General features: G+C 40.0%; 1 protein-coding gene across 18 annotated transcripts in view; it reads left to right on the forward strand.

Moving 5' to 3' along the window:
• magi2a (membrane associated guanylate kinase, WW and PDZ domain containing 2a) overlaps positions 1–16,714 on the forward strand; it is a 685,460-nt gene that overhangs the window by 447,692 nt on the left and 221,054 nt on the right. For all 18 annotated transcript variants that reach the window (XM_072562648.1, XM_072562647.1, XM_072562643.1 and 15 more), the window contains one exon: positions 890–1,009. In XM_072562648.1, the coding sequence (XP_072418749.1) occupies positions 890–1,009 (120 nt within the window). The remainder of the gene's footprint in view (positions 1–889; positions 1,010–16,714) is intronic.

The raw sequence follows: 16,714 nt of genomic DNA on the forward strand, positions 1-16,714 counted from the left end.
TGCCTGGAATGATGGTGAAGGTATTCTGCACCCTTGTGGTGATGTAATCTGCAGAACTACAGATGAAGCACTAGTTTTGACTGGACAGGTAATATTCGACTGGTTGATATGGAACAAGAAACAGAATTGCCTCCTTCTGTACCAGAGCAAGATTTATGTTTCTCCATACTGGTCTTGTGGATTGTAGCTTATTTCTCGTGATAACTTTAATTTTCTCGTTGCAATTTCTGATCAAAATAGCATAGCTCTTGCACCATGATCTTCTTCATTTTGTTCCAATTGTTTCTATTGTGTATGGCTATACTTTCTCTTTTTTTTTTGTCAAGTCAAATACCCTATATCTCAGAACAAATAGATTTCCAATTTTAGGGTTTAACAATATTTCAAAAGAACTCAGCACCTCCTCAGAAGTGTATTCATATTTTCACTGCACTTGGTGTTAATTTTTTTGCACCTTGATGTAGAACTCCTAGAAAGTATAGGCCTGTGTTTCCATAATATACAGAGCAAGGGAGTGTTAAGACATAGTTTAAAACAATAATTATGTAGCAGCTGAAATTTAGACAGTATGAGTGGCTGAAATTCAGGTTGAAAGAACATGTTCATGGTGTAATTTTGACAGTAGAAAATATGGTCCATCAAGTATGCCAACCTGCTAAAAATATATACAGTAGTTGAAAAAGAACATGATATGTTTCATTATTGTGATTCATCACTTTAAGAAGAATTAATAAGCTACCAATTACTGTTTTATAAATAGTTAATTTGTTTCTTCCCTGGCTATTATAATACATTACACAATTTGCTTACTCATTTAGAAAGTTGAATCAATGAAACTATGGACGATATCACCAAACCATAAATCAATGATTCTGTTATTGCTCTTTAGGTACTACAAGGCCACCTAAAGAAGGAGAGGTCCCTGGTGTTGACTACAATTTTGTGACCGTGGAAGAATTTATGGAACTTGAGAAAAGTGGTTCACTCTTAGAAAGTGGGACTTACGAAGGTAACTAGTTTATTTTTATGAATAGTCCTGACACAAGTACTGTATTTACAATTCTGACTTCACATACAGACAATGTATCTTACTAATCCTTACTGTAATGAGGTCAGGAGCTGAGTGGCCCTGGAAGAATCCAAACTGGGTCAGTGAGCAGGTTATTGCTGTTGACAACTTACATCACTTTTGATGATCGAGGGCTGGTTGTTGGCTGATTTGGATTTGTTCTGCTTTTTATGTATTGGACATACGTGCACAATTTTCCACATTATCAAGTAGATGCCAGTCTTGTAGCTGTATTGAAATACATTGGCGAGGGGAGTGGCAAGTTCTGTAGCAGAAGCTTTTAGTACTATTGCTGTAATGCTATCAGGGCCCATACTCTTTACAGTAAATAGTGCCTCCATATGTTTTTCATTATCACGTGAAGTAAATCAAATTGGCTGAAGACTGGCATCTGTAATGCTGGGGACCTCTTGAAGAGACATCCACTTGGCACTTTTGGCTGAAGGTTGTTGCGAATGCTTTAGCATTATCTTTTGCACAGATGTCCTGGGTTGTCCCACCATTGAGAATGGGAATATTTGAAGAGCCGCCTGCTGCAGTGAGTCGTTTAATTGTCGATTGCCATTCACAATTGGATGCAGCAGGACTGCAGAGCTTAGATCTGATTCATTGGTGGTTGAATCACTTAGCTCTATCTTTTACTTGCTGCTTACTGTATGGCATTCAAATAATCCTGTTTTGTAGCTTCACCAGGTGACACCTCATTTTTAGGTATGCCTGGTGCAGCTCCTAGTATACCCTCTTGCACTCTTCATTGAACCAGGGTTTGTCATGTGACTTGGTGGTAATGGTAGAGTGGGGGATATGAAGCTCCATGAGGTTGCAAATTGTGTTGGAATATGATTCTGCTCCAGATGGCTCAACAAGCTTCATGGATGCCGATTCTCAAGTTGTTCAATCTGTTTGGTCTAGCACTGTGACAGTGCCACACAGCACAACGTAAGGCGAAGGCAGGACTTCATGTTTGCAAGAACTATGTGATAATCATTCTTACCAATAATATATTGGACAGATGCATCTGAGGTAGGCTGATTGGTAAGGATGAGATCAAATATGTTTTTCTCTTTTGTTCATTCCCTCAGCATCACCCACAGATGCATTCCAACATTTCATAAATGACTAGCTCAATCATTGTAGTACTGCTGCTAAACCACTCTTGGTAGTGGACATTGAAATCCCAACCCAGAGTACATCTGAGACCTTGCCATCCTCAGTGCTTTCACCAAGTGATGTTCAATATGGAGATTAGCACCGATGATTCGGAGATTAGTCTTGTATATGTCATGAGCCAGAACAGAAGTATTCTAGCCTTCTGGTACTTTTGCTGCAAATTGTGAACCTCGAGAAAACAATATTGCTACAATAATGGCCCCAAACTCGTCAGTATTAAATTGCAAGTTGCCAACAAGTTTGAGAATTTTTTAAAAATATGTTTGTGGATATCTAGAACCTTATAGAGGATTTGTATCTTTAATCCATTCTTTCACCGGAACAACATTGCCTCCCCATTATTTTTAAGAGCTTGTGGATTTGCACAGTAATTGTCTATTAAAACATCCCAGCAAGTTAAATATGGTAATTAACAACTAGGATTTTGTATCTATGAAGCAAAACCGACATTGGCAATGGGGAAAGGATGTAAAATTACATGAGATAACGTTGAGTCAGAATTGCCGAAGGTGTGATGCCACTCCTACATTTTGCAAGGGACACACAGCAGGTTTTGTGGAGAAGCCATCATGTTCTCAAAATCAACAGATGAAAAGCACCGAGCTTGTTAATTAGGCAATGAAGCTCTATTGTGTTGGTCCTTTACATATTATGATGAGAACACAGGGGGCAGGCTTCCTGGCAACTTTTCAAAGTGTGCAACAGACAACAGTCATTCTCATTACTTCTCTTGCAACTGTGGAATTATATTTTATTATTTCATTGCTAGAAAGGAATTGGAAAGTTATTTATTTAGTGTTGAGATCCCCTTGATGAAAGCGGGCTTCTAGCAATGAGATTGGCAAGGATCTGAAGAGTGGGGTAGATTGGACCGTATGAAACATTTGTTCCCAGTCAGGTGGACACTGCCTTGGATGAAATATGTTATAGTGGAGACCCCTCCAAGTAAAAAAACAAACCAGGGGCTGAGACAGAGGATGGTGTTGAGAAATGTATATGTTCAGATCAATAGATCAGGATAGAAGCAATCTCCTGGTCTCCTTTGGAGATAACCTTTCTATGACCATGTTTGCTCCCTTTGCTCAGATTTACTTGGTTAGATGGGGAGCTACCATCTTCTATCCCCAAATAAGAAGGTCTTGCAGCTTTTTCAAACAGCCGTAGAAGTTGTCACTCTACCTTGAGGCCACTCAGCATCTTGCTTCAGCCATGCTGAAAAGCACTTTTATTCTGTGGGTTTCTGTGAATACTGGAAGGGTCACTGGTAGCTGAAATCTGGTAAACCTGAGTCCTCAGATGATGGCTTCTGGGATGATTACTAAAGTAAGGAGTTCTCACATCAAAGTTTTGCTACTGGTACCTCATCAATATGGTTGAAAAATGTGTTGCTGGAAAAGTGCAGCAGGTCAGGCAGCATCCATGGAGCAGGAGAATTATCAGGGCTTATACCCGAAACGTCGATTCTCCTGCTCCTTGGATGCTGCCTGACCTGCTGCGCTTTTCCAGCAACACATTTTTCAGCTCTGATCTCCAGCATCTGCAGTCCTCACTTTCTCCTCATCAATATGGTACCAAGCAATTATTTTTGCACCAGGTCAAAATCCAAGCAGCATCTCAAAGCCTGTAGCTGCTGAAAAAGTGACTACCCAGCTTACTGTTCACATGAGATTTCTGAGGGAAGTGGGACGCTGAGAACCTTTCCTACCCAATTCCAGTTCTACTTTCCTTTTCCCTCTGGATCCTATGAACTCATGAACACCATATTGTGCACTTTTTCAATGATATGAATAATATTAGTGCATTGCCATTCAACTTCCCCAATCCAATGTAAAGTCTCATTCCTTGAAGCAGTGCATTGTTTAGATACTCAAAAAAAGTTAAAATTACATTTAAAAAAAATCTTTTCAGCCAATCATTCTTTCTCTCTCAATTCAGTGTTTCACACCCCACATCCCCCCTTATTTCTTTGTTTCTGCCTGACTTAACTCCCATTCACCCACCTTGGCAGTTCTCCCTTGATAAGCTCTCAGTGATCAGTAGAACATAGAAAAGTACAGCACAGACCAGGCCCTTTGGCCCACGATGTAGTGCCGAGGTTTAATCCTAATGTAAAATATAATAACTTAACCTAAGAACCCCTCAACTCACTGCTATCCATGTGCATGTCCAGCAGTCACTTAAATGTCCCCAATGACTCTGCGTCCACCACCACAGCTGGTAACGCATTCCATGCATTCACAACTCCCCGCACAAAGAACCTACCTGTGATGTCTCCTTTATACCTTCCTCCTAATATCTTCCTCATATCAGTCAATCCTGCCCTGGGGAAAAGTCTCTGGCTATTAACTTTATCTATTCCACTCATTATCTTGCATACCTCAATCAAGTCTCCTCTCTTCCTCCTTCTCTCCAGAGAGAAAAGTCCGGGTTTGGTCAACCTCTCTTCATAAAGCAAACCTTCCAGTCCAGGCAACATTCTGGTAAACCTTTGCACCCTCTCCAAAGCCTCTGTATCTTTCCTATAATAGGGTGACCAGAACTGGACACAATATTCCAAGTGTGGTCTTATCAGGGACTTGTAGAGCTGTAGCAAAACCTCGCGGCTCTTAAACTCGATCCACCTGTTAATGAAAGCCAAAACACCATATGCTTTCTTAACAACCCACCCACTTGGGTGGTAACTTTGAGGAATCTATGTATTTGCACATCTAGATCCCTCTGTTCCTCCAGACTGCCAAGAATCCTGTCTTTAATCCTATATTCAGTATTCGAGTTTGACCTTCCAAAATGCATCACTTCGCATTTATCCAGGTTGAACTCCACCTGCCATTTCTCAGCCCAGCTCTGCATCTGTCTATGTCGCGCTGTAGCCCTCGATCCTATCAACGACACCTCCAACCTTTGTGTCATCTGTAAATTTACTAACCCACGCCTCAACCTCCTCATCCAAGTCATTTATAAAAACTACAAAGAGCAGAGGCCCGAGAACAGAGCCCTAGCGGATCCCACTCAACACTGACCTTCAGGCAGAATACTTTCCATTTACAACCACTCTGCCTTCTGTCAGCCATCCAACTCTGAATCTAGATAGCCAAATCTCCCTGTATCCCATAGTTCCTGACTTTATGAATGGGGAACCTTATCAAATGCCTTGCTGAAGTCCATATACATCACATACACTGCTCGACCTTCGTCGATCTGTCTTGTCACCTCCTCAAAGAACTCAATAAAATTTGTGAGGCAAATCTTTTCCCCTTCCAAAGCCATGCTGACTGCCTTTAATCACACTATGCTTTGGCAAATAGTCATAAATGATTATGGAAGTATACTGTTGGACATTGTTACTAAGGCTCAAACATGGTGCAAATTACAATGCATAAAATGTCTGTGCTGAAGATTACAAGATAAGTCTGTTCACTATGAGATACCACACAACAAGAAGTAGTGGTGTAATATTTAAGCTCATTTTTATATGTGAGATATTTAAAAGGGGAAAATAGACAAAATGTACCATGGGCAAGTCATAGTCATAAGCAGAGAAATGGACCTTTTGGTCTAATTCGTCCATGCCGACCAGGTGTCCCAATCTGACCTAGTCCCATTTGCCTATGAGTGACTCATACCCCTTTAAACCCTTTCTATTTATAAACCCATCCAGATTCCTTTTAACTGTTGTAATTGTACCAGCCTCTAACACTTTCTCTGGCAGCTCACTCCAGACACACACCACCCTCTGGGTGAAAATGTTGCCCCTCAAGTCCTTTTTATATCTTTCTCTTCTCAACTTTAACCTATGCCCTCTAGTTTTGGACTTGTCTCACTCTAGAAAAAGACCTTGATTACTTACTCTATTCATGTCCCACATGATATTATAAATCTCTACAAAGTCATCTCTTGGCCTCCAACACTCCATAGAAGAAGCCCCAGCCAATTCAATCTCTCTCTCTATAACTCAAACCTTCCAGTCATTTCAGCATCTTTATAAATCTTTTCTGCACCCTCTCAAGTTTAACAACCTCCTTCCTTTAGAAGGGCATCAAGATTTTTATGCAGAATTCTAAAAGTGGCCTCAACAATGTCCTGTACAACCACAACATGATGTCCCAACTCCTATACTAAATGTTCTGATCAATAAAGGCAAATGTGCCTTCTTCACCACCCTGTCTACCTGTGACTCTACTTTCAAATAGACCTGCACCGCATGGTCTGTTTGTTTGGCAACACTCTCCAGTGCCCTAGATTTAATTGTAGAAGTCCTACCCTGGTTTGCCTTACCAAAATGCAACACTTCACATTTATCAAAATTAAACTCTTTCTGCCATTCTATGGCCCAATGGCTCACCCGATCAAGGTCCCCTTGTATGCTGAGATAATCTTCACTGTTCACTACACCACCTACTTTGGTATCATCTGCAAACATACTACCATACCTCCTATGTTCTCATCCAAATAATTTATATAAATAAAAAAAGCATTGGAGCCAGCACCGATCCTTGTGGCACACCACTGGTCAGAAGGCTTCAATCCAAAGAGCAACTTTATATTACTATCCTCTATCTCCTACCTTCAAGCAATTTTATATCCAATTTGCTAGCTCCCCATTGGATCCCATGTGATCTAACCATGCGGAACCTTGTTGAATATCTTGCTGAAGTCCGTATAAACAACGTCCACAGCTCTGCCTTCATCAGTGCTCTTCGTTACTTCTTCAAAAAGCTCAACCAAATTAGTTAGACAAAATTTCCCATGCTCAACGCCATATTGACTATCCCTAATCAGCCCTTGCCTTTCCAAATGCATGTAAATCCTAACCCTCAGAATCCCCTCCAAATGCTTACCTACCACTGATATAAGGCTCACCAGTCTGTAGTTCCCTAGCCTTTCCTTACCACCTTTCTTAAATAATGGCACCATATTGGCGAACCTCCAGTCTTCTGGCACCTCATCCGTGGCCATCAATGATATAAATATCTCAGTAAGGGGCCTAGAAACATTTTTCTGACATCTCACAAAGTTCTGGAACATACCTGATCAGGTTCCAGGGACTTATCTACCTTTTTGCGATTTCAGACCTCTCGCAAAGACATTGTCATATTTTTTGAAAACAAAGTCAGCTACTCAGTAAATAACTGCCAAAACTGCTTTAAAACATCTCAGACACCAAACATACTGAATTGTACAATTAAGTTAGGGATGGCATAGTGGCTCAGTGATTAGTACTGCTGCCTAACAGCACTAAGGACCCAGGTTCAATTCCAGACTTGGGTGACTGTCTTTGGGGAATATCTTTCTCAAAGTGTCTGTGTGGGTTTCCTCCAGATGCTCAGTTTCCTGTCATGGTCCAAAGATGTGCAGGTTAGGTGGATTGGCCATGCTAAGTTGCCCATGCTGTCCAGGGATGTGTAGGTTAGGTGGATTAGCCATGGGAATTGCAGAGATGGGGTATGGTTCTGGGTCTGGGTCTGTCTGGGTGGGATGCTCTTCAGAGAGTCGGTGTGGATTTGTTGGGCTGAATGGCCTGTTTCACACTGTAGGGATTCTATGAATTATGTTTCAGCCCTGAGTTTACTATGTTTACATGGTCATGTTAGAAAGTTAAAGTTTTCAAAAATGTGTCACTGAAAATCCTCGATTCAAACCGTTACTTTCTATTCTTTAGGTGCATAATGTTTGCCTCTGTAACTTAAAAGATGAGGATTTGATTTTAGGGTGTTGGGGACATGAAAATGCAATTTTTATATATTTCTAGTTCAAAGCATATATATATAATATATAAGAATCTAAGCAGAGCAACTTTTCAGCTGTTTACAAATATATTGAATCAACTTAGACTGTTAGTCTTCACTTATAACATTAGTAAGTACAGGATGTACCCGTTGAACTTATATTGTGGTGAAATGTCTAAGCCTGATTTCAGTCTACGTTTGGGAATCCCAATGCCCAAATACTTTCCACTTCCTCACCTCACAGCACATTGTCTGACTCACGTGATGCAAGTGTCAAATGTAAATGCCCAAATGGACCCCACAGTGAGTACAGGAATGATATTGTTATTAGAAGGTTGGAGCTGCTTGCAAAGCACAAGCAGCAAGGCAGACAGCAGTCATAGAATCTGCTATTTGCTTGCAGAAAAAAGGTGGCAAACAGATTAGAGGATCAGATGCCTCACTATGCACAAGTCTCCATGTGGCCAACTGAAAAGCAGTGTACCCAGTTCAGTATAAAATCCTTTTATACTAAAACATTTATCCTCATAAAAAGTGTCATTCAAGTGTTGCTCCCGTTGAACTAGATATTAATTGAAAATAAAATTCCAACAACAGACACCTGTAGCTTAATTACATGAAGGTTTGTTAGATTCTTCCCTTTGGTTTTAACAGCTGTATTACCTTAACTGTAGCTTCATAAATAAAATTGAATTATTTTAAAATATTATCAGTTGGAAATAATTTAGTTTTGAAGAGAGGCAATGTTCTACAATGCTCAGAGAGTTAAAATCAGTAGCCCTCTTGAATGTTTCTTTGCAAACTAAGGGGTTAGTGTTTTCAAGAATTTTGAGAACCAGACAGTAGAATTATTCAGGTGGAAGCCTCACTATTTCTCCATCCCCTTGCCCTGTATCTGCCCCTTCTGCTGTTGCTACTGTCCATCATTGGCATTCTGACCCCATTCATCCTCTGAGTATGAACCTGGTCTTATTTAAGTTTAAAATACTAGTCTTGTACCCATTCTTCATTAAACTGAATTTAAAATTCAACTATGTTATGAGATGGTGAGATGAGGAACAGTCAGTGAATGCAGCTTAACACGTGGCTGCAATGTTGGTGCAGGAGGGAGGGCTTCAGATACCTAGACCATTGGGATACCTTCTGGGGAAGGTGGGACCTGTACATGAAGGAGAGGTTGCACCTGAACTGGAGGGGCACAAATGTCCTGGGTGGGAGATTTGCTCGTGTGATTCAGGAGGGTTTAAAATAGTTTGACAAAGGGTTAGGAATCAGAGCCACATGTCTGAGAGGGGGTCAGTTGCAGATGGGACAGTGACAGGATATATTGAATCTATCAGGAAGGTTTCTCAAAGCAGTTAAAGTGTGTCTGCTTTAATGCAACGAGTGTCCGAAATAAGAGTGACGAACTTAGAGCATGGATCAGTACTTGGGGCTACGATGTTGTGGCCACAATGAGGACGTGGGTTTCACTGGGGCAGGCACGGTTGCTTGATGTTCCAGGGGTTAGAACGTTTTAAAAGAACAGGGAGAGTGGAAAAAGAGGAGGGGGTGCAGCATTGCTAATCAGAGAGTGCATCACAGCTACAGAAATTAAGGTTTTTGAGGAAGTTTGTCTACTGAGTCAGTATGGGTGGATGTTAGGAACAGCAAGGGAACATCCATCGCATTGGGGGTTTTCTACAGACCACCTAATAGCAGTAGAGAGATTGAAGATCTCATAGGCGGGCAGATTCTGGAAAAATGCAAAAGTAGCAGGGTTGTTGTTATGGGTGATCTCAACTTTCCCAATATCGACTGGAACCTCCAAAGTGCAGATGGTTTGGATGGAGCCGTTTTTGTCAGGTGTGATCAGGAGGGTTTCCTTACTCAGTATGTAGACAGACCGATGAGGGGAGAGGCCATTTTGGATTTGGTGCTCGGCAACGAGCCAGGAGAGGTGTCAGATCTCGCGGTGGGTGAGCACTTTGCATAGCCTTGGAGAGTGAAAGGAGCAGTTACCGAGGGAAGATATTTAATTGGGGAAAAGAAAATTATGACGCTGTCAGGCAGGAGGTGGGAAGTACAGACTGGGAGTAATTGTTCTACAGAAAGGGCACAGCAGACATGAGGAAACTATTTAAGGAGCATTTGTTGCGAGTGATGCATAAATTTGTTCCTCTGAGACAGTTAAGAAGGGGTAAAATTAAGGAACCTTGGATGACGAGAACAGAGGAACTTCTCGTCAAAAGGAAGAAGGCAGCTTACGTAAGGTGGAGGAAGCAAGGATCTAGCACAGCTTTAGACGATTACAGGCTTTCTAGAAAGGAGCTCAGAAATGGACTGAGGAGAGCCAGGAGGGGGCACGAACAAGGTTTAGGGAGGACCCAAAGCCATTTTACACATATGTGAGGAATAAGAGAATGATCACGGAGAAGGTAGGGCCGATCAGGGATAGCGGAGGGAACTTGTGCGTGGAGTCTGAGCAGATAGGGGAAGCCCTGAATGAATTTCTTGCTTCGGTTTTCACCAAGGAAAGGGAACGTGTTGTAAATGAAAACTTAGAGGAGCTGGGATACAGTCTTGACCAGATCAAAATTGATGAAGTCGATGTGCTAAAAACTTTGGAAAACATTAAGATTGATAAGTCCCCAGGGCCAGATCAGATTTATCCTAGGCTGATCCGGGAAGTGAGAAAGGAGGTTGCTAAGTCGCTGGCGAGGATATTTGCCTCCTCACTCTCCACAGGAGTCGTACCAGAGGATTGGAAGGAGGCGAATGTTCTTCCTCTTTTCAAGAAGGGTAATAGGGAAATCCCTATCAATTACCGACCAGTCAGTCTTACATCTGTGATCAGCAAAGTTTTGGAAAGAATTCTGAGGGATAGGTTTTATGACTATTTGGCAAAGCATAGTGTGATTAAAGGCAGTCAGCATGGCTTTGTAAGGGGCAGGCCTGCCTCATAAATCTTATTGAGTTCTTTGACGAGGTATCAAGACCGGTCCACGAAGGTCGAACAGTGGATGCGATGTATATGGACTTCAGCAAGGCATTTGATAGGGTTCCCCATGGTAGGATCATTCATAAAGCCAGGAACTATGGGATACCAGGAGATTTGGCTATCTGGATTCAGAATTGACTGGCTGACAGAAGGCAGAGAATGTTTGTAAATGGAAAGTATTCTGCCTGGAGGTCAGTGTTGAGTGAGGTCCCGCAGGGCACTGTTCTTGGGCCTCTGCTCTTTGTAATTTTTATAAACATCTTGGATGAGGAGGTTGAGGGGTGGGTTAGTAAATTTACAGATGACACAAAGGTTGGAGGTGTCGTCGATAGGATTGAGGGCCACTGCAGGCTGCAGCGCGACATAGACAGGATGCAGAGCTGGGCTGAGAAATGGCAGATGGAGTTCAACCTGGATAAATGCGGAGTGATGCATTTTGGAAGGTCAAACTCAAATACTGAATATAGGATTAAAGACAGGATTCTTGGCAGTGTGGAGAAACAGAGGGATCTGGGTGTGCAAGTACATAGATTCCTCAAAGTTGCCACCCAAGTGGATGGGTTGTTAAGAAAGCATATGGTGTTTTGGCTTTCATTAACAGGTGGATCAAGTTTAAGAGCTGTGAGGTTTTGCTGCAGCTCTACAAGTCCCTGGTGAGACTACACTTGGAATATTGTGTCCTGTTCTGGTCACCCTATTATAGGAAAGATCCAGAGGCTTAGAGAGGATGCAAAGAAGGTTTACCAGGATGCTGCCTGGACTGGAGGGTTTGTCTTATGAAGGAAGGTTGAATAAGCTTGGACTTTTCTCTCTAGAGAGAAAGAGGAAGAGAGGAGACCTGATCGAGGTATACAAAATAATGAGTGGAATAGATAGATTCAATAACCAGTGACTTTTCCCCAGGGCAGGTTTGACTGGTACGAGAAGTCATACTTTGAAGATATTAGGAGGAAGGTATAAAGGAGACGTCAGAGGCAGGTTGAGAGTTGTGAATGCATGGAATGCGTTGCCAGCTGTGGTGGTGGAAGCAGAGTCATTGGGGACATTTAAGCGACTACTGGACATGCACATGGAAATTAGTGAGTTGAGGGGTGCGTAGGTTAAGTTACTATATTTTACATTAAGATTAAATCTCGGCACAACATTGTGGGCCAAAGGGCCTGTTCTGTGCTGTACTTTTCTATGTTCTATGTTCTATCTATTGCTACCTAGAGACACCTCACTAATTGAGGTTATTTATTAATCCTATCCTGTTGCACAATACCAGGTCTATTATTGCCAGCTCTCGGCTCCAGGACATTCTAAGAAACTATCCCAGAAGCATTCTATGAGCCCCTCATCTCAGCTACTTGTGCTGATTTGATTTTTTTAAGTCCATATGTATCTCAAAATCCATTATTATTATTGCTTTATCTTTCTGACAAGTTTCTATTATTTCTTCCTTTATACTTGCCCCGATAATGTGGTTATTGTTAGGAACCTGTACGCCACTTTTTGCTTTCTTCCTCTATTATTTCTCATCTCTATCCAAATCACTTCTTTCTCCTGAATGACTCAGGTCATCCCTCTGTATTAAGTTAATGCTATCTTTTGTTAGCAAAGCAGCCTGCACTTTTTCCAAGCTTCTAGTCCTTCAAAATGTCATATACTCTTAAATATACATTCACACTCTGTGTTATCCTGTAGCTGTATTCCTGTAATGCCTGACAGATAGTACTTATTTTTCTTTGACTATCCGTTCATCTATTTTGTTTGCAACACTAGATGCAATCAGATGCAGATATTTTTATCCTTTTATAATTTTTGTAACTTCCAACCTCATGTGTTGATTTGTTCTGTCTATCCTTCCTGTTACCTGAGCTACTTCTCAAAATATTGATTGTCTCTCAAAAAGCAGCAAGAGAGGACAGAAGGACCTGTGGTAGAAGAATCTGAAGCAGTGAGTATAGAAGATACAGAATCTGTGATTGGAGAGGAGCTATTCATTGCTTCAGTCTCCTTCACATCTGGTGTTGACTTTTCTCTTTTTTGTCAGCCTCAAAATTGGATTTTCAAGGCAAATTTGCTCAGTGTTTTAAACACTATATGAAACTAATGTACAAAAACATAATAATAAAAAAAATCTGCTGTGTGAAAGCAGATAATCAATAATTTGGTGATACTTGATCACCATCTATATTTCCATGTGTTGATATCTTAGAGAAACTAGTTTGCTTCTGTGAAGATTTACATCTGATGATCATTTTGCCATTCAGTACTGAGAAATTTTACGGCCAAGAAGATGAATTTGAATTTTAAGCAATAAGCATTCTGAACTTATAAAGCCTATATGTAGAAATATAGATATTGCTTCTTCAGGTTCCATTATTTCACATGTTAGTTTTAGCAATATTGAGCACACTAAAGTTTAAAGAAAATTGCATAGCAATTGTAAAATTTATATCTCCCTCCGACAGCAAATGTTTGAAATGTTTATATATTGGTAAAATGCAGCAATTAAATCAAAATACATCGATAAAAATTGCAGAAATGATTTGCAAAGCTATGATTTCTGATGTAACATGAACACTTTGCATGTTTGCATGTTAATGATATTCATTAAATAAACTGTTAAACCAACTTCCTGTCATTTTAATAGCAGTATTCTGGAATACTGTTGTCAGATTATGACTTTAGGGTTTGTAAACTGCAGGCATGCTATGCACATATTACTTCTGGTTCAACAGAACTATCTATTTATAGTTGTTAAATATTGGTAGTCTTTTCTATTTTGGAGAATGTTGCTTTTTGTACTTGACTTTTGGATTTTACTGTTGGAATATAATATTCAATATGGGAGCACATCACTTTCAAAGTATTTGAATCACTGTGTTGGAGGGATAACATCATAGACATTGAAAATTGTACTTGCCAAATATCTCAGGAAAGTATGCTGTGTGCAGCTATGCCTTGGAGCTACATCCCTCTCCCAAACTGAATGTAGTGCAACCTGATTAACCTTTCCTCATGAGACAAATCCTTCATCCAAGGAATTAGCCAAATGAATCTTCTCTGAAGAGCTTCCAAGGAATATGTCCCCCCCTTAAATAAATCAACTGTACACAGTATCAACATCCTACACAACCAGAGCAAGATTTCCTTACTTTTAAACTCCACACCCTCACATGAAGGCCAATATTTTATTTGTCTTCCAAATAACTTTGTTATGGTCACAGTTGTGAAAGTATTAAACAAGCCAGATTTGTTAGGATTAGCTTGATAGAACACAATGGTTTAAAGAATATAATGTGTGGAAAAAGCAAAAGTATGAAAATAGCAACAGAAATTCAGGATTAAGTTGAAACGCCAAATTTATCTTCCCAATGCACACTTCAATCAAACCAAAGTAATAATCACTAAACAGGTACATTGAATAAGATTATGTTTCTAAACAATATAAGCTTTTACTTAAAAGCCATTCAACACACTTAATCCAACTTGATCTTTTTTGTTTATTGGGACTTCCACTGCCAATATATGTCAGTTAAACACATTCATACTGTGGAAGGTAGTTCTCTTTTTTACTCTAGATCTATCTACACTGGTCACAATTCAGGTCTACAGTACAACACAACCAACACAATTTCCTGGCCAAAGTATAGTCATCACACACAAGCACCCATCAGACACACACACACACACACACGTGCCACTTGCACGTTCTCGCTCGCACACTCTTGCTCTTCGCAACTATCAGTGACTTTGGGATCTTTCAATACTTTACATACTGGAGCATAACAGATATTGCTGCAAAATGCAAACATTTCTTGACTTCCAATGTTTTATCTTGCACTGAGTAGATTCCTAAATGGTGTCCCATGATGGAGGCATCCAGGACAGGCCAGACTGTGAGAATGATCCATAAAAATCACTGACCGATAAGTGAGAAATCGTCAGTATAATTACCACCTTCTGACAGTAATTTGAAGATCTGAGCTGTGCTTAATTCTGTGATATTGTTGTTTTTGTTCAAATGCTTACAAGATTTGTTGCAGCATGGTGAATTTAAATGGCATTAGTGGGGTTGTCAATTTCCTTCTTTCGCCAATTCTTTATTATAACTAGTTGGTTCTTAGTACTGAATCCAAGTATAAGTTGCTTATTTAGTAATTTCGAATGAAGTAACTGTCTGAGAAATTTTATTGATCCAAAAGGAAAATATGGAATAAGTTTATTAATATTGAAACCAAAATCACTTCCACCAGTCATTCACATTCTGCCAACAGAACTATACGGATCTATGGGAAAAGAAAACAAGAAGTGGCGATGTTAGTCCCATTATTCTCTTCTAAATGTATATGGACATTTGGACCTAAGAGCTTCTTTACTGCTGTTTGATTATAACATTCAGCAACTTCCAATATAGTAGTCTTCAGCAAAAACAGACTGTTCATAACCTCTTTTCTTTGATTTCCATACCCTTTCCATACCCTTTGGAGAAATGCATTTGTAAGGACACTGTGCACTCTGAATTGTCATAGTCGTTTGACCTCTGCCATCGATTTCAAATTAGAGAAGTCATTAAAGTCTGCACGAGAATCATGACACCGGAAGTGAGCAGCTGAAATTTGTTGATTTTGAGAGCTGTAAAGAGCCAACTGCTATAAGAAATAACAGAATAATTAGACCTGTAGTTTGCAGCTTTTTTCTAATGGGTGAATCAGGATGGCTTTAAGTTTTCCAGTTCTGCTCCTGTGAAGATGAAGCAATAAGAAATGCAATTAGAATTTCTTCCAATCTCAATGGCAGAATTGTGAGATAGTGACAGATTTGGGAAATTGTGTTATGTGTTTTCTGCTTGTCAGAGATGAGGAAACAGCTGGACAAATTATATTACACCCTAGATCTCACTGAAGAGCAGAAATATCAAATGGTGAAATCTTGTAGACCTTGAAGACCCATTTGGAACTGATTGAACTTATAAATGGTATTTGTTTAACATCAGAGCCTCAAAGTGTTTTGCTGAAGCAATGCAAACCTATAAAGATAGCTGCTGGGCAATGTTAAATGATTATTCAGTTGAAATGCTCTACATTTAATTTAAATGTGATGAAAAGTTTGTGTCTGTTTAAAAATTATTACATGGGGAGAGCATCAAGTGAATGTGAGGTGTCAGATTGAATGTAGCACAGTTTCTATGTTATCATTTTCACACACCTGTGCAAAAATGGCACAAGACAATAACCAAAAAAATGAGGCCTTCAAAGGAAACATTGAGGATATGTAATAGATCAATGCTTATCTCAAGAGGACAAATTAATCTGAGAGGCCAATTCAGTGTCAAGAATAAAGATCTGCAATTCAAGATTGTAATCGTAAGCAAAGATTACTTATCTTGAACTGGTAATGTCACAAGTACCTAAATATATTGTAGTGTTTCATAAACATTAGACTGCTGAACAGATCCTAAAATATTACAAAGATATTTTCACAGGTCTTGAGTCCCACTCTTCCAGGAGAACATCACCTCAAAGTAGTTGAGAGTGTGAGACCAGCTGTATCTGCAAAACAGAGTTCCAGCTGCCCTCCAGTCTAGCCTGAGAGACACAATAGTGGAACTGAAAAAGAAGGGAGTAATTAAGAGAGTGTCCTACAGAACAGACTGGATTATCAGCATGTAACAAACAGTAAAAAATACTAGAAAGCTGAGCGAATAGATTCCAAAGATTTCAACAAAACTTCAAAGATATCCCACTAACACATGTTAAATATTAGAGAAACTATGATAGA

This window comes from Chiloscyllium punctatum, chromosome 44 (assembly GCF_047496795.1).
Source record: "Chiloscyllium punctatum isolate Juve2018m chromosome 44, sChiPun1.3, whole genome shotgun sequence".
NCBI lineage: Eukaryota > Metazoa > Chordata > Chondrichthyes > Orectolobiformes > Hemiscylliidae > Chiloscyllium > Chiloscyllium punctatum.